General features: G+C 34.8%; 1 protein-coding gene across 2 annotated transcripts; it reads left to right on the top strand.

Annotated features, from left to right (window-relative positions):
- The first annotated feature begins 1,552 nt into the window (after positions 1–1,552).
- On the top strand, positions 1,553–21,306 carry LOC105834794 (Na(+)/H(+) exchange regulatory cofactor NHE-RF1). Of its 2 annotated transcripts, none has more exons than XM_012677545.3 (2): positions 1,553–2,208; positions 15,018–21,306. In XM_012677545.3, exons 1-2 carry the CDS (start codon positions 1,792–1,794, stop codon positions 15,333–15,335), a joined length of 735 nt encoding a protein of 244 aa, XP_012532999.1. In that variant the 5' UTR covers positions 1,553–1,791; the 3' UTR covers positions 15,336–21,306. The 2 variants fall into 2 exon arrangements, with proteins under 2 accessions (XP_012532999.1, XP_028045706.1); XM_028189905.2 differs by lacking the exon at positions 15,018–21,306 and adding an exon at positions 4,525–7,954.
- Positions 21,307–26,526: the final 5,220 nt, after the last annotated feature.

The raw sequence follows: 26,526 nt of genomic DNA, 5'->3' as shown, positions 1-26,526 counted from the left end.
TATATCATGACGCAATCATGCTCGCTTAAATCGACGATGTTACGCCAACGTGGTTACATCACCGCCCCCGCATTATGATCATCATGTAACTCGATCGTTTCATGTGTCCACATTTCGTGGAAAAAGGCACCAAACAGGCATGCTCGTCAAACGTGCATCAATAATAATCGCTACAGCCACGTTAGCAAACACGTGAATGTGCATTAGGAATATCGTTTCAGTAAAAAATCTTTTATGGAGGGAAGGGACGATACGGAAAATGCAGTAATTGATTTATCATCATACGTTCAATTTTTAACGCTGAAACGTTCTTCACGAGTCTACACGATCATCTGTTTATTGCCGATAAGTTAGAATGGATTTTTTCCGACATAAGAATTTTACGCAATTCATTCGAGAGAAATCTTATTTATCTATAATAAATAAAAATGTAAAATAAATATTACATTTATTTCAAATATATGTATATGTAAAATTATTTGCTCTTCTCATTACACAAAATGCTTGTTTCAAATAAAATTTTTTAAGCTACATTCTTAGAAATAAATGTTTCTATTGAATCTATTGAATTTTTCTCTCAGCATTACCGACGCGCACAATCTGCGCCGCAAAGCTTCGCGCATCTGCCGTGAGAGGTAATCGCCATAACAGTTCGCGCTCACCTTCGCTCCTTTTTACGTCGCGTCGACTCGCGTTTCCCGCTTCGATAATTCGTTCCGCGTGTCAACGCGCATCGCTTGGGACTCCTTCCCCGTCATGCCCGACGGTCTCGATTTTCGATTAACATACTTAAATCGCGCGTGCGTGCGTGTGTTAAATAAACTTTACGTAGCAAGACTTTGCGAGGCTCGTGCGACTGACGAACGAGGCACTCCTCACTATTCAAATTATGCATTAAAAAAATGAAGTACCGAAGGAGGGGAGATAATCAGAGAGATAGCGATGCGAAGGACGCAATAACAATAAGGTGAGAAGAGGGAGAAGAAGACGAAGGCTAAAAAGGAGACAAAAAATCGATCGAAAATCATCGATAATTCCCTCGGCTCGTAACGGCCATGCTCGGATCGGATTGGCTCGGCATTCGTCGGCCACCATCGGAGGTCCGAGGCTGGTGAGGCTCGCTCGCGAGACGCCTGGGCAATCGGCATCCCTCGGCACCAGAGCTGCCAGATTTTGCCGGGTTGCCCGGCACGGTAGGCCGACGCATGCGCTTACGAGTTGAAATACAGTAACGTATCACAAATCTGTAGACTCTTGTGACTACACACTCAGGTGTGCGTGGATAAGTAGAGAGTAGAATGTTCACATAATGATAAAAAATACACATTTTTCTGTAATTAAGAAAAATATTTTATTTGGCAAAAATACTACTGAGATATCCTCTGTACTGAGAGTACTGGGCCCGCCAAAATTAAGCGCCCATAATACACATAACTGTATTTGCCATCCATTACACATGCGCGGCTTGACCCATGGCGGGGGGTCTGGCAGCACTGCTCGGCACCTCTCGTCGCGGCTCGCGCCTCGCGCTCGCGTTCGTTGCTGACTTCGCATACGTGCTTTGGCGGTCGTGTGAGCGCGCGCGTTTACCTGTTGTGCTGCCTGTTGCGGTGTTCTCTCGGCTGGGCGCCTATCTCTCTCCCGTCCCATCTCGTCTCGGCTCGCGCGCGTGACTTTCGCGTTTCGCGCGTGCAGTGCAGTGGTGTTGGTCCGGCGGTGGATCCGGCGCAGATTCGTGCTTGTTATTTCCCCCCGTTGTCCCCGTCGAGAGTGAGATCGACGTGACTCGCGATGTCCTCCTTCAAGGACGATAAGGTGCCGTGCGCCCGGCTCTGCCACATCGTCAAGTGGGACGATTTCAACGGTTACGGCTTCAATCTGCACGCGCAGAAGGGCAAGAACGGCCAGTTCATCGGCAAGGTGGACGAGGGCTCGCCGAGCCAGGCGGCCGGTCTGCGTCAGGGCGATCGAATAATCGAGGTTAACGAGATCGACATCGCGAACGAGACCCACAATCAGGTGGTCGAGCGCATCAAGGCGTTCGCCAACGAGACCAAGCTGCTGGTGGTCGACCAGGAGGCCGACGATTACTTCAGGGATAACAACATCGTTATCAAGGGCACCATGTCGAACATCAAGGTGATCAAGACGCCGGAGAGGAATCCCAACAGCGTGGAGGACCGTTCCGACGGCAGCTCTGTAGACGAGGTAACTGCTTTCGACTTTCGGCTTCCCCTTTCTTCCAAACTCTATGTTTTTAAACGGTGTTATCATCCTAAAGTGGAGACAGAATCTCGTAGAAATATATGGTTTTAGAGGTAGACCGATCCTTTATCGAGGCAGGAAATGCGTTCGTCCGAGCAAATGTTTTTGTTTAAATGCCGCGTAATATTCACAGTCGACGTTCAATTATTATTTGCATACGCGACTAATCTTACGAATCGATCAAGAAATAAATATAGCTGATGGCGATTCGTTGCTGTTTTTCCCACAGTCGGGAACTTCTCTATTTGTTTCTGTTGCATAATGCTATACTTGCAACGGAAAATTACAGCCGGTTCTAGAAACACGGCTTAATTGTATAAAAACAAAGTACAAAGTGTATCACCAAGAAAACATGTCTGCAAACGCATCTGTTTTTAAGTGTTTTTAACAATTAAAATGGTAAATTACTTGATATGCATTTCAACTTCATCTCAGAATTCATTTATTATTTTTCTGTACGGACTTAGAAGTTTATTTTAAGTAAACATTGTTTGTGTATCAGGTAAATGATAAGTAGAATTTTAAGACTGTTATCAAGAAAATGTCAAGAAAAAATTCTTTGAAAAGATAATCGTTAGAAAGAAAAAAAAAGAAAAAAATTTTTAATAGCTGTTCTTAACACGAAGATATTTTTTTACTTATGATGAAAGAGATGTAGTATTTTTAGAATAACTGAGTTTTTTTTTAGAGAGTGGGGTAATTATTGTTAATAAAAGACGGTTTAAAATAAACGTATAGTGCGGTATAGCAAATTATAATAATTGCAAGAGTAGCATTGAGCGGTTCGTTTGCAACAAATCGTGAACGAGTCTTTTGAATGAATACAAATGCACGTCCATTCTAATTCGCCAAATGGAAATACGGAAGTAGTACTGGATTGTAAACAGAATCGAATAGAATCGAGAAACGTTTTATTCTTATTTTTACAATCTAATCCAAAAGATTTATAGGAAATAGAATGAATGTACCTTTGCTCTTGATATTAATAATGAAAGATAAAACAAACTTTTTTTAAATGGAAATCGCAATCTGTTACTTATACATTTTTATTTTGCTCTGATGAAAGTGTGTGAAGTATATTCAAGTAAATGAGGAGAGGAGAGAAAGAAAGAGAGAGAAAAAGAGGAGAAAAGTTGTTGGCGCGTGTAAGGTGAACGCATCGGTTAAACGACGTTTTCTTCGGCTGCGAAAGTCTCGGGAGACGACGCGCCTGTACCGGAGGAATCCATGGCATTCGCGTGGAATTTATCCGAGTCGTGCTACAGGTCCACCTGTTGGATTCGTCGTCGCTGCTCTTGTGTTTACGTCTACAGTAGAAAGTGTCTGGTACGCATGTAACGGGCGCGTGCAATATCGCAATACATCGCTATCGATGATAATCTTAGCAACTGTATGATATAAAATAGTAATATAGGATATATTATGATATTACGTTAAGCGTAAATGAGATTTTGCACTTTATTATACAACAAAAAAAGTTATGATGTATTTTTGCTGCGCTCATCTCAAAATGATAAAAAACGATGTTCGTTTTTTTTCCTCGAGTACAGAAAAAAGTCTTTCGTAACATCCTTCTTTCGAATCACGAATTATTCTTCGCTAATATCAGTGAATCTATAAATTTATTTGTATATTTACTTTATGTATTAACGATATGCTTATTTTAGACACTTTCGTCGGAGATGTACGAGCCGATAATTATTCGTTAATGCCGTGTTTATCGTGCTATTTTTTTACATTGTATCGTGCGAGCATTCAGGTTTTTTGGTAATATGTACAGGCTTTTATAAAAATACAATCAGATGCTCGCTATTAAATGTACATGTCATCGTGCCGTAATTAGTTATTTCTTCGCGGAACAGTTGCTCTGTTCTTTCAGCAATTTCGATGATCGATGTGTTGCAGTAAAAGTAACCGGAATAGAAATTCGATGGTAAGATATACAAAAGAGATTTGCTCTTGCTTTCTCTCTTTGGCAAGTTTACGATATGAAAATCAGATGTAATATAATTTGTATATAATTTTAACTGTATGAAATTTATTAACATTTTTCAAAAAAAAGTTGGTAATAACTATCAAATGTTGAGTGAAATATAATATCAATTTAATATTCGCTTAATATAACCAAAAATTAATTTGATAATATTTAGTGTTTAGAAAGGTAAAATTATTTTTTCAGTTATATTAACCGAATATTTAATTAATATTGAAGAAAAAAAAACATGGTAAATGAAATTTCCGGTATTTTTTCTTATATAGCTTGCGATTTCGTCGACAACAATGGATCAACGAGTGGAGAAATTTACACTAGAGGAGGAATTCACACAACTTTTGAGTGGAACACTGGACAGAATACCAAAACCCTGTGGAGTGATTCCACTCACTGGATGGAATGATGAAAAACTAAAAAAAATAGCAGATTCAGTGAAACTGCCTGAGTCTGTTCAAACTATGATTACACATCCAGGACTCCTGTACAACTTTTATAATTTCTACTTTAATGGAGTATTACCTAACGGTGCAAATTCTCGTCAAGTAGTATATCCAATAATTGGATTACTAATAAAAGACACACCTGACATGGCGTATAACTACTTTTTCCCACAAGAAGTTTATGGAAAATCAAGCTTCTTTTCTCTCCCAGAACTTCCAAAAGATACCTCGAAACTCTTTATTCCTGCAGACTGTGTTGAAACATTTGGGAAGAAGATTCAACAACTAATAAGAGATTATGATGTGAAATCAATGAGTACAGAGAATAGAACATTACTTAAATTATCTGGATTTCTGGCTTTGCTATTGTTTAGAGGAATAGCAAAAGATGCACCACAGCTTCAGAGAGGAGTTAGCAAAAAGCTAATTAAGACTCACATTCACGATTTAGCAGAATGGCCGTTAATTTATGATTATGCTCCTCCTTGTAAAATCTGTGTAGATTATTGCGCACTTGACTTGGACAAGGAGAATGGTCATTCAGGAATGATGATGGCTTTGATTTTACACTATTGGAAAGAAGCCAGCCTTGATCAAAAATTATCGAAAAGATTGGTTCTTAGCATTGAAGCTGCTCTGCTAACTCATATTGCAGGATATGGATTAGGTTTGGTTACTTTATTTAATGACGCTTTGGATATACTTAAAATTAACGCTGAAGACTTAATGAATTACACCTTAACGACGAAATCCACAGAATCTTGGAAGATATTATCAAAATTTCTGAAAGATTATTGTCACGAATGTTGCCCTCAGAAAACATATCTCTGGGCAAGATTGATTAACATTGGATATTTCACTGAAATGGCAGTCAGATATCATCCTTATTTGGCAGGAATGTTTGCTGGAATAATTGATTCTCAACAGACAACTGGGTCAATAAAAAAAGCTAAATGGTTTCAAGAAAAAAAATTTGAAGCGAATCAAGGATACGAATGGGGAAAAGCAGTAGTTCGCAAAATATCTCAAGATGGAGCCAAGAAGCAGGAAAAGACATTTTTAGCCCCTGTACAAAGAGATTTTCCCCCATCAGCTATGGCTGCAGAAGAGGGTCGATTTTTTGGAATGGATTTTATGGAGTTTCTTGAAATTGAATAATTTGATAAATTTTTTACGCAATATATATAATCTTAGAACGATAAGAAAAAAATATAGTTTTAACAGGAATACAACGGATGCATAGACTAGTCATACACCAAATCTTAGCATCTGTGGAACGTAAAAGAAGACTGAACATCTTTACTTTTTTTTATTGCTTTACTCGATATTAAGCAGTTATTACTAAACTCTTTTTTTTTCAGTATATTTTTAGTAGATTATTTACATCTGTAAAGTTGTCTCGATAATTCGTCGACATGTGAACAGTATTGTCACATAACATTCGCATATTATTCACATTATTATTTACTTTAATTATTACTTGCTTTTATTCACAATATTACTTACTTTAATTCACATTTGTACGACAAACTTACAATCTTAAATATTATATTTATTTCACGCAAGTTTAATTTGTATGAGTATACGTATACTTGTTTGATATTTACGGTCGCACGAGAGATCAGGTTCATAATATTTTTATGATCGTAATCGGTTCCATCGATTTGCATCGCGGGAATCACGACGTTACGATGATAAGAAAAGCGTGTGTCGAATTGTGCGTTTACTTAGATTATCGAGTAAAATTAATGACGCAGGAAATGATTTAAGGTTCAGATCGTCAAAATCCTTTTTCAAGGAAACAGTTGCGCAAGCGTAATGACGTCTACCTCATTTTCTCACCAATGTATCCTCTCTCGGCGATGACGCATCTCTTTGCCCGTGTCTGTCAGCTGACTAATAAAACGAGAAATCGTGAATTTTTCTCTTCGCCAATCGTGCCGTGCGATTATCTTGCGCTGATTTCTCATCGCATAAGAGAGACGCGCGTCACGTCTTTTTCATTATTATCAGTTACGCGGAAAGATGCGGCCTCGATCTAAAGATAAAGTATGGTAATTCGAGTGAATCACAGTCACTTTGCAAAGATGTTTGAAATTGTTGAAAACTTTTATAATATGATTCTTACGTACTTGTTTAAAATATTAATGAATGTATTTCTCTATATTTCTCTAAAATATTAATATAATCATTTAACTAGTATTAACTTTACTCGGAGTATTAACTTTACTAAAATTACTCATAAACAGACGTGTTTACTTATTCATAACTATAAATATATTGAAATAAAAATTTACTATGATTTTTAATTTGCATATGGATTTATTGACGTCATTATTTATGTTAAATGTGCTACTCATCTTTATTTAAGGCTAAAAATGTGCGATAAAAATTTTAATATGTATAAATTGCAAGATGTTATAGACAATTTCTCATAAATCTTTCATAAGCCATATTTTCATCCTGTTTCTGTAGAAATAATTATTTTAACGCTGTGCTCTTTCTTATACCTACCTATCATTCGCTTGCATAATCTTTCGATATTGCGCACAGTCCGATGTTTCTTTGGGTAATCCTTTAAGAGTTAAAAGGCTTTATTTTCAATGAAGATTTATGCTATTATTAAAATCAAATAACATTTCTTACACTCAGTCTCATGACTTTTATTAATTCCACTAAAGTTGATATAATTGGGGACAAAGGGGTTAATTGGCGCAAATTGTTACTCGGTAAATAATATCCTGATATTCGCGTCGAGTTTTAATCGCCATCTTTCTTGTTATCAGGAACGACATTTTTGTGCATTTATTACACATATTTACCGCACTTACATGATGAATAGTCGAGTAAACGCTACTTAAACTAAGCTGATGATATCACCATGTGGTATCTGTATTTGCCCGAAAATACATGTAATATTTATATTTGCTAAGTTCCAAGCAATAAGACAGAAATGCAAAAGAGATTTGTTGGTCGCATATAAAAGGTACGATGTAAAATTGTAAAGTAAATGCTCCATTAACCGGATATGTAGTAATAATGTTGAGCTAAGATTGTGTAATTTTTGTTAAGATATATATAACATTATTAGTAATATACGAAGATACGAGAAATGTTCAAATTATTCCTTAAATAATAAAAGTTTGATTGTAAAGCATCTGATTGAACCAATATCAGAACAAATGCTAGTTTTTGTTGCTCTAAATACTTGCTCTTAATTTTTATTACTTATCAAATAAACAAAATATTTGACGAATACATAGTGTTTCTTAAAAAATTTTAAGAACAGAAGCATCAAGGCATGAATTCTGTTGCATGTGTGTTGTGTAATAAATAATTTTTTAAATAATTTTTATATTTAAAATAATCTAGCTGATAATATCTTAAAGTATACAAAAAGATTCTAATTAAATTTTAATATTACATAATATACCTTTAATATTAATCATAATAAGTTTTTAAATTTAATTTTTTTCTTGTAAATATTTGGACATAGAGGCATGTTTGATTACAGAAACATTTATCTTACGTAAAAGTGGATTTTCCTTCTAGGCGATTTTCCTTACCGAACACATTTTTCCTCATTTCACAGATTATAAGCATAGCTTGATACATATCTTAGAATCAGGACAATTGATTGTATTACGACTTGTGGAGGTAGAAGGACGAATCACTGAAGGACGAACGTGTCTGCATTTGTGACTACCCTTTCTTTTATTTCTAGGCCACTGAATCACATTTGTTATAAGTTGCCAGTAACATTAATCGTCTGTTCGCGTTATCTATCCAGCATAAATTGCGTATTATAAACGTCTGAATTTTTAAATAGCAATTAATAATCATATTAATGAAGCATAATTATAGTGTATCGATTATACGTTCACCGTGTTACGAAATGTAAAGTGCCATGATTGAAGCAATTTATATATATGTAGTTAAAACGCGTCTACGACTTGTCGCATTAGTTTTAATTAGCAGGTGATGTATCGTGTACATATGCGTTCTCGCGTGTCGCAAGCGCGTATTTATTGTGTGAAAGGAATGTGAATAACTTCTATCGTGTTCTGAGAAATACGAGATGAGTTCAATCGACGAAACGTACGAACTGGGTAATGCCGTCTATAGTGCCAACAGATCTAGAAACATTTCGTGTTTAGTACGTTTTTTATTAATGATAAACTCGATATTTACATTATCATGTAATTATCATATCATAAAAATACAAATTATTATAACGTTAAAACAAAAGTGAATTGATACGTTGTCTTGATCTTGTTGGAGTTTTTAATTCTTGTTTCTTTATCGTCATTTTATAATCGGAGAAAAATTTTGTCTTCTATGTGTATTTACTAATAATTTTTAAATATTAATGGAATTTAATTAAAAGGCAATCATTATATGCTATTGTGTAATAATTTTTTTATTATGTCTTGAAATAACACGATTATATCATCTCGGCACGTGCTTAAACGAGTCGGCATTATATCGCTTCGTGAAGTCACGGGAGTATTCACGAATGTAATCGTGCCACGGGGATGAATGAAATGTGATTGAATCATGCTGAATAAGCGGAAGAGCTTTACTGATTTGCACGTGCCAACGGACGGACTCTCGACCTGCACAATAATAAAAATTACCGTTTGATTTCCTGCTTCCGATCGCGTATAATGACTGATTAGCGCGCGCAATAAACATGATTTTTAAATGTTTTTTAAATAGATCATTGCTCCAATTAAAAAATATACGACAAGTCACAAGTGGAATGCTTTTTTTAAAATTAAAATAAAGATTTATGTCACAAGAATAAAGTTTAAAATTTTTTTTTAGAAAAATTTCTTGGAATATTTATAATTTTATTATTTTTTAAAAACGTACCGTTTTTTAATTTAAAAAATTAAAACAGTAAAATTTAGTAATAAATATAATTAAATGTATATTTTTATTGTAACATGAAAAATATGAAAACTAATGATTAAGATTATATTATTGATGAGAATTAAATATTTTGACATAATTAATGCATTCCAAGTGACAACAATGCATAACAACATTATCATCGTCATACTTGAACCCTAGAATTTTAAGAGTATAGAATCAGCATTTGGTAAATCGATTCCAATTGGTAATTCGCGATTCGATGATTCCGCCTCCAGATGGAGACGAAAGTGATGACATATGTGTTATTAATATCCCGCTTACATACGTCATTGTCCAGATAATAATTCATTTATATAGAGGCGGACGCTCATGAGCCGCAGTTTATCCACTTCATTTAACCCTTGAACATCGGCGAGGATTTCGTTTTGTCGGCGGGAATTGACGAGATCGTAAAGTGCAAAGGGGGTGCATAAAAGGATAATAGAGAAGGTGTAATGTTGGCTAATTTTCAAGTATACGTCATCGGAGTTTAATGGTCTCAATCTAAAGGTATTTTGTCCATTTATTTTAAATCACGCGTGCGAAGAATCAATTCAGAAGTAAAAGTATTGTCGGTAAAGAAAACCTACTATTTCTGCGAGTTAAATTGTAAACAGATAAGAATTGCAGAAGAGTATTTAGGAAATGTTTAATAATAATTAAATTGGATCAATTTAGAAATCAGAATAGTTATACGTTCTAAGGCGTTAGAAAAGCTTGTATAATACTAATTAATATTTATTTAATGCGGAACATTTGTGTATCTTTCAATCTAATTTCTTATTTTAATTTGAAGTAACGTATATAAAATAACATTAGAGTCTGAGATTGTTCCAAATGACGCAAGTGCGAAATCGATTATTTATGTGCAATATCTTCTAATTAAGCGACATAATTGCGAAACGACTTGTAACAATCCGCCTGTATTTACGTGAGAACATGAGAAGACGCGAAACTGGTAAAGTTGATTTCGTAGGCTTGCTCTCTCTTTCGTCGTCGTCTCTCCCGGTATCTCCCCTATCTTTCATTCTCGTTGATATCGTTATCGTAGCCTCCACGATTGTTACAATCTCGTCCCGATGATGCTTTACACGACAATGCTTTCTTTCGTGTCCCTTGTAATATTCCACTTGATTCCGCCGGTCAGCCGTGAAAATCTCGGCGATTAAAATTTGAATGCGTAAACTCGCTCGTTTGACGATCGCAAGCCGTGTTTAATCTTATCCGGCGCCGTTCATAAATCTGACATATCGTTTTATAATTCTTGCATGTCGATTACCAGTGCTCCAGGGCCGCGGCGATAAAAACAAACGCTTTTACTATTAAAGCCAATTCCTTAATCAGGAATACATTTTGATCAGTAGATTTCCCACAAATTACAGTTTATATCTTCGAGATAAAAATGCGCGGAGAGCGATGCGAATATTTTCGAGCGGGAAGATTTCAATAACTCTCGGTTTCACATGCGAGAATCTTTCCCCGTCTTTTGATACGCAATACAATAATAGCAGCAGAGCTGCGTTCAAGGAGGAAAAGGATCGCTCGAATGGAACGAATTCATGGTAGTTATGCGTGTCTTATCGTACAACGCGGTGGGGAATGAGTCATTCCAGCTGCAAGTGGAGAGCTCGAATACGAAAAATAGCGATGGCTCGCTCTTTTTTTTTTTGCAGAATAAATTACAACATCTTGCTGCGCGAATGGCCATTATCCTTCCCATGTCCGTACGCAGGGCACTATATCAGAAATGCAATTTAAAAACTTGTTTACAGTTCGAAGTAAATATATCTGGAACGACGAATGCTGTCAATCAAGTGAGATAATTGCGGATAAAAAATTCCAGGTTTTACGATTTACTTATTTCTTCCGCGATTTCTCCAATTTTATTTCATCTTTTTCTCGTGGCTTTTCCGATAAACTCTCTCGAAAATTTCCAACACTATCTCGCGTTCTAGGAGTTATATGTGCTAGGCAACATCTGTCCGTTGTTTGCTTAGTTTGTTATCGGTATGAGTGCACCTGCGCCAGCAACAATACACGGTTCTCGGATGCGAGCCATTACGCCATTAATCGCAGGAAGTCGCGTTTTTGGAGGACGCGCTGATGCGTTTTATGGCGTTGATCAATTTCCGTGAGATTCATTCTAGCCGAATATTTTCTATACGACGGATATTGAATAAAATGCGCACTTTCTTCCAATCAGAAAGGATCGTTATTTCTCTCGCTGATGAATTTCCACTTCCGGTGATTTTCACGGTGTTACGTAAATTCCGCGTTTATGTCGATCCATTGAGACGTGATTGTCCGCGTCACGGTTATATTACGTACAGATTTGTTTTACCTGCTTAGAAAAAATAATGTTTCTTAATATTAGAAAGAGTATCGTTTTATTTATATCAATAAAACATATTAAAAACGATTAAGGTAATTTAGATTAATTTATAATATAATTTGAAGGGGTTTATATTTACAAAGTTTGTAAGATATACCGCAATATTTTAAGGAGAAAAATCTTTTAATAAAATGTTGAAGTTTACTAATTAAACAAAAAATAAATTAAGATGTATCGTGATAGACATTATTCCTAGGTAATTACTCTTTATTTAGGTAGAATTATGAATATGTAAGTAACGGAACGGGCGACGGAACTTTATTTTTTTATGATATTAACACACAAGATAATGGAATGTGTGTGGGAGGCAGACGATTGAGAGATTCTCTTTTATCGTGGGTAGTTGTAATAATATATACGACCGAAATTCTTCCACAAATATGTAAATTCTTCATAGAGTTAATTAAAAAATTATAAATTTTTTTTATGGAGGAATAATTATGAAAATTATTAGATAAAAATTTTGTATATAATTTTTTAAAATATATTATTTTAAAAATAATTTAATGTTCACTTGCTATCTGTAAACAAATTATAAATAAAAACGATATGTTTACTTTTGTATTAAAAATTTAATAATCCTTTTTAAATCTTGTTTGTTTGGTACATGTTTCGTATGTCATCTTGTTAAGAGAATTTTTCTAAATGACACGCACAAGTCGATTGCATAAGAGAGGATTCGTGGAAGTCTCTGTACAATTGCGAATTGCGATATTGTACTCCCGATACAATTAATAGCCATCCTGCGTTTCCCATACCAAAATAGGACATTTCCTGTCTCTTTTGCGTAACACGACTGACACAAATACAAAATAGTGTCCTATGTATTTTTCAATGTGATAAGTTATTCGCGAATTTAATCTTGATGAGCTTGATTAATCTTTGAAGTATATGCAATTTCTTCGTCATTTATCTTATCTCCTAAAAGATAAAAATTATGTTTTTTTAAACTCTTACACGTTTATTACATAAATTGATAAAATGTAACATAACGCGACGACAGTGAAGACGGTATCTTGAATTCCGTTATTCGATCTTATTCCATTTCCGTGTCTTGGTTTAGAACGATTTTAGAGGAAAGCGTGCCAAAAAAACTCGTGCACATCTCGTCTGAATACGTATGTAGATAACGGAGCTTCCCTTTCCAAGAAGGAAACGAGCATTGCACCATGCTCCCTCGCACAGGTATAATTAAATACTTGCTGCGTAATCCGACGATAAACGCCTGTTTGAAGCGCGACATGCGCGCTGTTAGTTTCAGAATGTTCCCCACTCGATCGGCGATTTCATTCTTGCGTCAGCGTACGCGTGCGAGAAATTACACGTTGCTTTGACCTAAAGAGCGCAGGTGAATTTATTATTAGTCGATGTAAAAGTACGCGAATTATTCCCGCATTTATTGATAATCCTAGAAAAAGAGTTGGATAAAACAGTAAACGTCTGAATTAAGTTTGTATTAAGATCTGATAATAAAGACTTTGAAACTCGAAACTTGTGTGGATTTAAAATTAAGACAGAATTACGTTTCGATCGATCGAGTTCACAAAAGAAAAAAAAAACTCGCGAAAAGAAAAGACCCGCGTGAAGCGTTCATGGTCGTCACTGTCTCATGGCACAGATTCCTGCAGTTTTATAGGGCTGTTGCGTCAACAGTAACAGAATAAAAAAGTTGTATGCGAAAGTCTCTGTGAACGAAGATACCGAAGATGCCGAAGATATTGCGATAATGCATGAAGCCAAATTCTATGCTAAAACGTGACAAACTCAACTGTAACTCTTGTTTCTCATTTGAATTCATATTTCTCAAATATGTATCATCGACTTGCTGTATTAACTTTCTCATTATGTATAGTCGAAGATTTATTCAATGACAATTTTCTTTTATTGGTGTTCTGTGCAATTGAAATTTCGCTATCTACGTACGGTTGTACGTATCTCGTTCTGCGTCCAGTCATTACACCGGATTACTTTAATTACGTTCACGTTCGATTATCGGAACATGGTTACCGGCGGGGAAAGGATACGTGTAGTTTTTTCTTGGATCGCGACGAAATAAAGTAATAGTACGGTTATATGCGATAATTTGGAGTACTGATGAAAGTCAGTCGTACGTGAAACTCAGTATGTAGGACTGTAGCGGCCGTCGCGTAGCGATAGCCGACTAACATTATTTCGATGGGATTTAAACGGTTCGCGCGGCACGGGGAAAACCGGTTCTCTCCATCGTCGCGCATGACGCCAAGTAATGGAATTCCTTTAAGTACCGTTCAGAGTTGCATCAGGATCCAAGGTCATTATAAGTATCCGCGGGGCAGCGATCTTTATCCGAACTCTCATCGGGCTCGATACTGGAGTAGGCGATACGATCGCGAGATACTCGGACGGAAACTCGTTTCTCTCGTTAAATCTGTACATTTAGGCGTTTGTGAATACGGCCGTATCACGCGTGGCAGCTTTTTGTCCGCGCGCTGCAGAAGGTTGCGCGCCAACACGGGTGAAATGTCAAAAAAACCGTAGTGTCATTCGGCTTAAAAGAAATATCTCCTCCCGTTCCGTTTCTGCCTCCGTAACGCGGACGTGGCGAGCGGGCGATCTTTATCTGGATACCATACCGGTAAATTACAGCCGCGAAATCATTAAAAAAATTCTGTTAATAATAAAATTATATAAAGTTATATATAATAAAATCTATCTTAACTCTAAGTTGCATACGACTTCCGCGTGTCTGCTTATATTTTTTATAATGAATACCACTTTGTAGAATGACGTTATCACATACATGTTGCTTTTTAATTTTACTTGTTATATAATTAATACATTTACTTATTAAATGTATTTTTATATTTTTTTCTTATGAAACGCTTAGATACAAGGATATTTTTCTACTTCTCGCGCGTTATTATTTAACGATAAAATTGTTCGGTTGATTTTTCCTGCATATTATCTTTTATTTCCATAGTTTTATTTTCTTTGAATAATACATGTATCCTTATTTTTCTTCTCGTTTCAGAACACGCAAAAGTCTATCGGCTCCAACGACACGGCGCACAGCGGCAGTACGACCGTTGCGCAAATGATGACCGGCGGCAAAGAGTCCAACATGCGGGAAAACGGCAACGGTGACGTGAACCACGTGCACGGCACGGGTAACGGCAGCCTGGGCGTCGGGGATGGTGCCTCGAACAACAGTGAGCCCAAATCTCAGGGTCTGAATCTGACGATGAGTGCGAAGGAGCTCAGAGAGATGCTGGCGCAGCGCAAAAAATACGACCCGAAGAAAGAGACGATCGGCTTCAAGGACAAATTCGATATCGTGCAGAAACTGTAGACGCATCCTCGTGCCTCTCCTACAACATGTCGGTAACCCTTTCATTCCTTTATTCCTTTTTTTTTCTTCCTGCTATCCCGTCGTCACCGCCGCCGTCGTCGAGCGGTGACGATGGTTTCTTTCCTACGATGCGATGCATTTTTGTTGTAAACGATCAAATTGTTGTCGTTGTAATAAATACACGATTGAAACTATCGTGGACGTTAAGCATTGACATCGATATCGTATAAACACACATTACATTTATCCGCAGCGGGAGGATACTGCGGAGAGTATTAGGATAACGAAAGGAGATACTGCTGTTTGTATAAGTACATTGTTAATTTTTAGTTTACACAGAAGGCGAACTTACATGTGCAATTTTTGTCGCTTCCGCGCCGGAAGTTACGACAGACTTCGAGTCACCGGTCTTTATCAACATTTAATGTAGAACTATGAAATACGAAGAGAGTTTTTCATTTTTAAAGAAAATGTGCATTTACCACTTTTATTTCAGGTTAATAATCTTTTAAATTGTTAACATAGTAACACAAAAATATCTTCCGTTTTCTTCTTGAAGTAGAATAATTCAGTCCCAAGGATGTTCCTGTTATAATTAATTACAGCGCTTCCCGATCAGTGAATAATTAAATCTCATACCTTCAACTCGATTATCCACGGTGTCGTCATATTAATTTCTAAGCATCTCGTCTTGTCCGTTAAATTCGGGAGAACCGTTCGCCGCTTCTTCCCACGACTTTCTCCGGCGAGAATTGATCGCCGTCTCCTGATGTAGTAATCGTCTCGAACGTTACGTCGATCATGCGAATTCTTCGCTGGCTGAAGACGCTAGCTGGTTTCTAATTTCCAATCGCGCAAATGACAAGTAATTTCTGATAAATATTTCCTTGATGTATATTGACAAATTGGAAATTTACCTCGATGTTATCTTATGACATTTTATTGACCAACGGACCAAATGTCCAATTAATTACGGAGCGTATTCAATAAATCATAGGGAGTCAACTTGGTGTTTGAAAAAAGAAACAAAAAAACGTGGAGTTATAACAAACATACAATTATTCGAAAAGCATTCCAGACATTATAACACCTGTCTTTCATTTCGCGAATGCTAATCAAGTTCGACTTACCGTTCGATTTATTGCAGCCGCTCTCGGTTAAGGCTGTGTAATGGGGATTAACACGGTTGCCAGAACGACAGCGTTTGATGTCGACACACGGGGGGAATTCGACGCGCGCGGAATCTTTCGATAATCGTGCGCGAAGCGTAAATAATGTCCGCGCGTGAGTCGGCCATTGCAAAACGCGCGGATGTCAATCTCGACGTTGCATTTGGGGATTCCTAGTTTCGGTTCGGTAGTCTCGACATGGCGGCTGTAAGGACTCGCGTGCAAGGACGGACGTTCCTCGCGTGCGCGCAACTGCAACGGGTCTATGAAGTCAGTCAGTCGCCCGTCGTGCGGTCCAAGGACGAGCGTGATCTGAGGGAGAAAGTATAGCCAGACGTCGGACGAGTCTCGGTTAATCTCCGTTATCGAATTCAGGACGCGAGCCGTTTTTTTTTACCTCGCGTTGTTGCAACATCGGGCGGATCGACTCACAGGAATTGAACATCCGTGAATTTTACAAGTTACGATGCATCGTATCTCGTGTTTTCGTTCATACTCGATCCGGTACTTAACCCAGTTAATTGAAGCATTAAGATTAATGCGGGCATAACAATGGCACTTGCATTAACTTTCTCATTACAATAAATAATTGAATTGGTTAAACAATTCAATGTGATAGTTGTTATCTAAATAATATTGATAATTCGACGTATAGTACAGTTAACTAGTATCAGTTAGTTGCAAAGGGCCCTAAATTTTCTCTTTAATCTTTCTTCTGAAACACATATCTCACACTTGATTATTTTTAATGCTCCAATAAGATAATATTGAACAATGTGATTTTTATTCGTGACATGATTTTGATTTCAAAAAGGGTAATAAGAGATAATAGTCCAATCTTCTAATCGCGTATTTTTCGATAAGAAACGGTATCATACTTGATAAATGTATGGCGTTAGTGACTAATCGAACTAGGTCAACTTTACTATAGTTACGATTTAATTGCCAGCTTAACGACTTAGTTATCTCGTGTGATAGGATGTGAATATTGTCTTGTGATTAGTGCAATGATGTCGCATGTCTTATCGATATATTTATTAATCGTCAGGACGTTTTGCTAGATTTTTAATGATTTTATTATTGGAATTTTTGAAAAAAAAAATTGAGACTTTGAACACAATATAAAAAAGGGGGATAAAGCAAAAATTAAATAGATTAACTTTTTAGTACAGCATATGATTTGTTTCCAGCCACGTGAGTCTCATGTTTCTAAGTATCATTCCTTGTTTCCGCATTTTGTTTTCTTTATTTACAAGTTTTTGGTTAACGCGACTGCCGTTTATTGTCACGTGTACTTATCGTGGAAGAATCCGTGTCACCAGTTAAATGCATTTTTTACCTACGCCACGCGCAATACGATAGGATAAAAAATTCTAGCAAAGAAAAAAAAATTGGGAAAACTTAAGGGCAATAAATATAAGAAAAATAGAGTAATTCGATAGTGATCTTCATGTTTACATGATATATTACCAAGTGCCTATTAAACTTAATGTAAAATTAGTATCACAAAAAAAATTTGCTGCGTCCATAACGGAAACATATTTAGAAATAAACACGTTTCTCGAAATATCGCTTCGCTCGATTTGTGTGTACGCGCAAAATGCCCATTCTGAACGGAACGAAATCAATTAAACACATGTGATTTTCTCTCGGGGCGAATATTATCACAGCTACGATAACAGTCGCTCAACAAATAGGTGCGGGGCGTTCTGAATTTACAATTCGCGTCCGTGACTCGCGTTCGATAAACCGACTCGTTGGTTGCAAAGGCGTTGCATAATCGGTGGAGTAAAGAATGTCGCGTTACAATGGCAACGAGACAGAGAGAAGTCGCCTTTCGGGATTCGCCACCTTCGCCTTACACCTCGGCACTTCTCGCGGCGAGGCTTGCGGAAAAGTTGGGTACATAACTCGGGGAATCTCGTCGCTAAATATTACGACGACACGTTGCGCAACCTTCAATTATCGCCGTCGTTGTCGTCGTCGTTATGCATTCACCTGTTGAGAGCGCGCAGGCATTGCGTTTCACGTTTCGAGATGTACATACAAAATTGCACATAGATTGTGCCTTCTTTGCATAAATATACATACAGTCGAAGGAAGCTTAGCTAAATCTGTCGGATTAATTCTAACGTCTAAGTTTTTAAATTTGATTTGATTGAAATGCACAAGCTCGTTACAGAGAAGTGTTAGAAGTCACCTAATTACGATAGATTTTTATTTTTGTTGTGTGTTTAAGGTTTCATTATTTTTCTCTTCCACAATTTTGCACATTATAACCTTCAGAAATGTTTATAACGTCAAAATACACTGAGCAAAAAATGTTGTTAATTTGACTAAATTTTTTAACTAATTAAATTTTTTCAGTTAAAGTATTTTATTCATTTAATTTAATACATAAAATTTAACTTAAATACTTTAATTGAAGTATTTATATATTTGACTGAAATACAATAAAATAAATTGAAAAAATTTAATCAAGTTGAAAAATTTCGTCAAATTAACACCTTTTTTCTCAGTGTATTGTAATGTATTAATTGTTCTCAATTTGTCATTGCTTATTTCCAAGTTATTAATCACATTTAAAATTTTGCCCATGTTTCTTTGCAAATTTGTTGCATCATTCATATTGTACATTATCAAATGTTTTCTGTTAAAATTGATACTTCGCTTGCCAATAGCTATCATTAAATCGTGAATTTATTCTCCGGATGAACGATTCGGTTAGAGAACGGGTTTTTCAACAGATCATTTATTATGAAAATGACATAAATTTTAATAATTTGTTTTGCAATTTTAGCATACACAGCTCTAGCAGCATTAGGATTAATTAATTTATTTTTTATTTAGGAAGCCTCAAGTATTTTTTCGAGATTTTTTGTTTTTTTTGCGTTTTCCTTCATATGCTAAAGGCGAGCAACTTCGACTAATAACGTTAAAACCACGTGTACGCATGTACCTGTTATATTCTGTGCTAATTACATCTGGTGTGCGTAGACCGTTATGTCATTCAGCGACTTGCTCGAGTGAAAGTATAATAACGAGACACCCGACTGTGCGGAGAGTTTGGTGAACGAAATACCGCAATTTGTACGCATACCGCAATATATTCTTGCAGTAAAAAAGCGTTGCGATAATGTAAAGTAAGTGGTAAATATTTTGTCATCAGAAAGAATTTAGTCTTGCGAGATCTTATGATTGACTTTAACAATTGCAATTGAAGATGGGTGCAACTCCCGAGTGACTCGATGTTAGGTTTTAAAGAAAGAAGTGATTAAAGTCGATTTTGAGTTTTATGGCAGTATGTTTTGCTTTGAACAATTTAAACAACGTAAAAATTAAACAAAAAGGAGACTGGATGGCTCGTAAAGGAGATCGATTGTTTATAAAAGTACTGGAGATTTTTGTTGCTTTGCGCATACAACTAAATTTACAAGTTAAATTTAAGAATGAAATATATTGATTAGGTATGCGATTAGTAACGTGCGAGTGGCTTGAAGAGGATACTTTTCGATAATCAATTTCTTTGTACGAGCATACGATATTTCTATTTTGTTTCAGATGGACGTAGAGAAAACCAGTTTAATGTTTTAACTATACCGATGCGAATGTTCTGAAGCGAGAAATGCGACAGGGAAAAAGAATTTACATTTCAAACGAATTTTATTCTAATGGTATTTTACAAGGCTCTATGTGTACTTAAAATTTTTAAGTGTCATATAATTTATTTGATAATTTAAATAATATTGCGTTTATTTCGCGAGCGGCATAGAGCCAGTATTAATGAAAATTAAATTTAAAAAGAAGAACCACTTTAAAAGCTAGTTGAAAAATTATTCCAGATGAGTTATGGTCCAATAAATTATTTTCAGCAGAATTTCTGAAACTGTTAATTAAGCTGTTCACAAAATAGACGATTCGTGTTTAAAATTACGCTTAGGATCAGCAGGAAAATGAATAGTCGCTAATATGACATTTAGGAGCCAAGGTTTCGAATAATATTGTGAATTTTCATTCGTCGGTTTAAAGTGCGATAAACGCGATCTATGGATCCTCTTCCTTTCTTTTCTTTAACATTCTTGTTTTTAAGATCTCTTCTTGTTTCGTAGGATCTTGAGAAACTAATTATACCGGCTCCTGTACATATTAGATTCTCATACATCAGGGCAGGTGCAACGATCAGATGCAGGGAGAGTGGCTAACGAGAGTTGTCTGCGCAAACAAATCTTTCGTGCAATAAGATTCACTTGCTGTAATTATCGGCATGAAACATACGTGCTCTTTCATGATAGAAGTGTACAAGTTGCTTCTTGATGGTGCAACCTTTAAAAGTGAATATTCATTAAAAAATGTTTATGGATAAACTCTATCATATTAACGAGTTCGTTGGATTTAGATACGCAGTTAAATTTTAAAAATATTCATATTATTGACTTCATATCAATATGAATTTGTGTCGAATATCTTATCTTATCCATATCGGATATTCAATGCATAATATAATATTATTTTTACCAGATGTGCTCGACAGAAACAAGGGTTTTCCAACTTTGCAATCATTTTTCGACAACAATTTTAATCGACACGTAGATCCTGTATGTAATCGTTGCACAGAATCTTGCAATGTATATAACTATGCTCACGTATACATACGCACATGTTAAATAAGAGCTAAGTTACACATGTTACGATCTTCGCACATTATGTCCAATGTTATTATATAAGCATTTAATTATAAGCATTATGTTTGACAATAAGGTTAGTTATAAAATTATATGTATTTATGTACATGTGAATGGGTATTCTGAATGTCTGCAAGTTATTTTCCTCGCAAACGTATGTTCCAACTGTCCTTGATTCCTTTTGATTGATATGATTTTTTCCAGTAATTTATGAGAGAATTTTATTTGCAATTTTTAATGGATTTTTTTAAATTTGTGAAATTGTTTTATACTTAAATTTGATCAATATATTAATTTTTATGATTCTTTTTATATTTTGATGCTGAAAAATGGTTTGACGGAATTTTTTCAGAGTTTGATGGATAATATTTTTGATCAATATTGAAATAGTTTTCTTTTCAGCACATTAATTTTCAAGGTATTTTTAAACAATAGGAGGTTTCCTTGTCAGTAGAGCATGGAATGACGAATGTCAGGTAAGTGGCGCCACGATCTAAATTTCTTTTACTGTTTTGTCGATCGAGTACATTGATTAAGCTGCCGTAGAGCTGCATTTATCACACTACATGCTCTATCGATCATAAAAATTATTAAAATATTTTTATATTTTCATGTTATTTGCTTCCATGATTTGAAATATTCAGCTTTTTAGTAAAAAAATATTAAGAGTGATCGCTAGTATATTTTCATGAAAAAATTAATTTTATTTTTGTTATTGAAACCAAGCATCGAGAGTAATAGGTAATTTTATGATAAATGAATTTTTAGCTCGTGCATATATTTTGGTATTACAGAGAGTTATTAAAAACTATTTTTAATTTTGGAATATTCAACTTATTTTTTTTAATCAGAGAGGAAAAAAATCAACTTTTCTTAAAAAATTACAAATATAAAATATTTATAATTGTTAATTACTATACTAAAAATTACTATTATCTAAAATTAAACATCTGTAGTTTGTATTCATTGTATGGTTCATGACAGTATAAAATAAAAGATTTAGAGTTATGTGTTGTGTATATGCATGTGCGAGCTATAAAAAAAAAACAATAGTCTGGAACTAGAATAGAGCTGCCATTACGTAATTCAAAAATAAAAACGATATTACACGGGACAAAATTAGGATATGTTCATTTTTCTTACTTTACATGCTGGATATCGGATATCGATAAGTATACATTCATAGTTCTTTAATAATTAATATCATCAAATATTTATTGCATTAATCAAGAGGAAAAAATACAAAGTAATTAAGAGAATAAAAATTTATAAAATGTACAGCCTAATTATAAAGAAAGATCTTTAACGCGTTAATGAGACATTTTTCTATCAATAAAATCAACAAAGATATTGAAGACAAAATGTCCATGTCGAAAGTATTTGATATTTGATAGTGATTTTCGAGAGAATTGTTACAAATAAATCTTGACAAATTTTATAGATGCTTTGCAGCAAAAGATCTGATATTCATAGAATTATGATATTTAGAGCAATGTCGCGACAGTCCGATATTGACATACGTGCGTTGATATCGAGCGAGATTCGAGAGACGCGTCGTCATGGTCCAGCGAGCGGGTGGATGCTGCACGAGAGAGATACCGCGACGTCGTGACGAGCGGTGCGAGCGAGAAAGAGAGAACGACAGGCGGACATATATGGTCGCGGGGTCCGCGAAGCTCTCAAGTTACGCCTGCTAGCGACGGCGCTAGCCGTTTTCACGATGATGTTCAGCGCGTCTCTCTCTCTCTCTCTCTTTCTCTCTTCTTTCTCTATCTGGGAGTTTTACCTTTTCTCTCCCCTCGTAGCCTCTTCGACGCCGTCTTTCTTGCGCGCCTCGCGCGTTCGTGCCGGGTACCAAAAATACCGACGGTTGTTCCGTGAGTTAGAGAGACGAGGAGGACCAAGAGAGAACAGGAGAGAAGTGTTATTTCGAGATTATCGGGGATTGCCGGCTTTCTGGAATCGTGCCGATCGTCTCCACTCCCAATATCGAGCGCGTTCTTTAATTTCACGAGCCGCCATCGCAATTTTTACGATTTCAAAATTTTATCGCAAAAATTTGTTGGATTTTGTTCACAGAGTTACAGAGACCGATACGAATTGTAGAAGTCAATACAAATTTATTTACTCTTGTCCAATAATTATGTTTATTGTCATGTTTATTGTTAAGAAATTTTTCAAGGAGTTATAAGAATTGGAGAAAGCATCTTCGAGAACATAAACTTAATTTCAATTATTGTTTGTATTTTCTATTCTGTTTCAAATTTCTTATTGAAATACTTATTAAATTTTAATCACGTAAAAATGAATTCGTTTTCTAAAGAATAAGATTTTTGGTATTTTATAAACTTAATGAATTTTATAAAATAAAGAGAAAGAAATTAGATAAGAAAATGTGTCCTCTAGTCATAGAAAAGTGATAATATTTTTTATCCAAGTACTAATTTTTTAAAATATAAATGCGATTTAATATTATGATAATTTTATATTGTGAGTTATTTATCAAATAATTATAACATTTGAATTAAAGAAATTATTGACTAGATCCGATTATATATTATCTAAGGATTTATATAATTTTTTTATTAATTAGGTATGTTTATATAATTCGGGTTATTAATTTTTTATAATTTTTTTATAATTTCTTTCTTAGTGAATTCTTTTAGTCTTTTTAAATTTGGCAACAGTTGGATTGATTCGTCAACACGAATGTCACATTCACTGACATTTTAATATCTCTCGGACCATTACGCGCCTTCCTAAGTAGTAAAAACGCTTTATGATCGGGCGTCCCTAGTGCCGGACATGCTTCTGTGCTCCAAGACTTGAAATCATAGATTTCTACATAAACTCAGATTTCTGGAAATATTTCGTATTCTATAATTGATCACTTTTTTTTCGTGGAACGTAGAGAGAGCTTTTTCGAGAACTAGAGACAACTTTGCGATCCGTCGAACACTTGACATTTATCTCGAACATTTGACATTATTTTAAGATTTTGACACTTCGGTGAAACTATCAGAGTTGTTTTAGAAATGAATTAGATCTATACTTTACCGATAAATATTTAAAAATCTTTACGAGAAAGGTAAAGTTAAAACATGTGAATGATGCATTTTACATTGTTTAATCGATCATTTGTATCTGCACAAATTGGCGGGTGTAATATCCATATTATGGTGTTCCTTTTAGATCGTGCTGGTGAGACACTGAGGCAAATATAATAGGCCAGTGTCTCGTCCTGTCCTCGCACTCATAACATCTATTTCCAGAGCGGACCGACGACTAAGTTTAGAACGGCTGTTCCATATACTCGGGCTGTTCGCCCACTCTTGCGCTCTTGCTCTCGGGAGAAAATGTGATAAAGGAACAAACAAGTGCGCCGTCGGCTGCTTAAAGACGAAATCGGCAACTATTTCTTCGTAACAAACCTTCCTCGTGCAATTATAAACGATCTTTGACTTTTGATGATCAAATGATAAAATTTAGTGTAACATGTTATTAATGTTTGTTCTCTGGATACAGTTTAGTGTACTGTTATTAATTTGATATGCATATAATTTGTAGATGTATATAGATAATTTGAATATGTATATTGTGATTATATTATATTATTACAGATCTCGAGAAAATGAGAAAGTTTTGCTAACTTTCAGTGCTAAAGTTTCATTGCAAAGGGGTTTTGAAAAAAATTAATTATTAATCAATTAAATTATGTTAACGAGGACTTTATTAACATATCATAAATCCGTAAATTTTGTATTGTTAAAATTTCTAATTTTAGTTGAAAAATGTGATTTCTGTCAATGTTTTTATAATTGAAATATTTAATGTTTAAACAAAAATATCTGTAAAATACATTGTAAAGAATTTTTTTTTAATTGTAATAATTCTACTTTTTTCTAGAAATAATTATTTTAAAATGACACGTTTTTCAGAACATTAAACGAAGCAAACGTGAATAAGAATGAAAATGAGATCACACTTTACTTATATTCGCCTGTGTTATTTAATTCAAATTTTTTACGTTGCAGCAATGTTGCATACGTGAGATTAAAAATTTTTGCAATGCTGAATACTCTGCTTTGATTTTGATATAAATCTTATTTTATCTATTTCCTATCGTTGGTTTTTTAGGATACAATCTCGCTGAAATGGACGACGCACTTACGGACTAATTGCAAAAATTCTCTTTGATATTTTTCTGCTTTAATGAACATATTTATAGACGGAGGTTTTACTGAAAAATTCAGCTGAAATCAGATTTGAGATGTAATAAGTTTAGTAAATGTACCTTGATAATTAATTTGAAGTTTGTAGTGTCACATTTGTAATGTTTGTTTTACATAAAAATTGTATAATTATACGTTAATTTGTATAGTTTATTTAAAATATTATACAAGATATGGTATTTTAGTTTAAATACTTAAGTTGAGATACGTTTTTAAAATATAAATTGTAGAAACTATAAATACAGGTCTTGCTTCTGTGAAAGTATGATTTACGCCGTTAGGTTTCGCGATTTGCTTATTTCTCTTTAGCAAGCCTCGTATTTTCGATCGTATATCAGTTCGAGGTAACATCGGAAATGGTATTAATACTTCACTGTTCTATGATAAAATAGATTCGAAAAGAATATTCTCATTTTAGGACATCATTTTTAAACAAATTGTCGAACGCAGATTTAATGGTATAAAAAAGTAATGATTTAAATTTGACAAATCTGCGTTGTGTTATATAATGGTCTCTTTAAATCAATTTCTTTATTTAAACAATTGTTTACTAATTTGATCGTTTTATTCTTTGGCGTGACGTCAGTCTTTTGTAGTTTAAAACAACTGCAGAATTCTCAGTAAGTTAGTTAATTTTAAAATAGGCTCTTACACGTTTTAAGACTATTGTTTTAAGATAAATCTTATACAAAGATAATTTTTAATTTAAGGCACGACAATTTTTAATTATTTAAAATTATAGTTAATTGTAAAACTTTTAAGACACATTTGAAACAAATCTTGTTATTGTGACAAATTATCTGATAAACTTTTTGCCATAATTAATCATAGAATTAATAATTATTATAATTAATTAATTAATTAATTACATATTATTTTATTTTATATAAATATAAATATAATACATATTTACATACTTTTTGTAACAATAGATTTTTGATTTTGACATTTAAATTTTATTTACTTTATATTTTATTCAGAAAGTTTAAATTTGTCTAATTTTTAAATAAAGTTATGCGATAACTTGACGTTAGAAAAGATGCTTGAAGTCGTTAGGTATAGATTCTAATACGTAAAGATAGATTCGCCGGTGAGGGGCGATCGCGTA

Source organism: Monomorium pharaonis, chromosome 8 (assembly GCF_013373865.1).
Source record: "Monomorium pharaonis isolate MP-MQ-018 chromosome 8, ASM1337386v2, whole genome shotgun sequence".
NCBI lineage: Eukaryota > Metazoa > Arthropoda > Insecta > Hymenoptera > Formicidae > Monomorium > Monomorium pharaonis.
The sequence above is the reverse complement of the archived record's forward strand: the minus strand, read 5'-3'. Positions and strand labels throughout refer to the sequence as shown.

Bases quoted from the DNA above. Each gene is read 5' to 3' on its own strand.
- LOC105834794 (XM_028189905.2), top strand. From the start codon at position 1,792: ATGTCCTCCTTCAAGGACGATAAGGTGCCGTGCGCCCGGCTCTGCCAC. The intron at 2,209-4,524 runs GTAACTGCTTTC...TTTCTTATATAG, and splicing joins ACGGCAGCTCTGTAGACGAG to CTTGCGATTTCGTCGACAAC.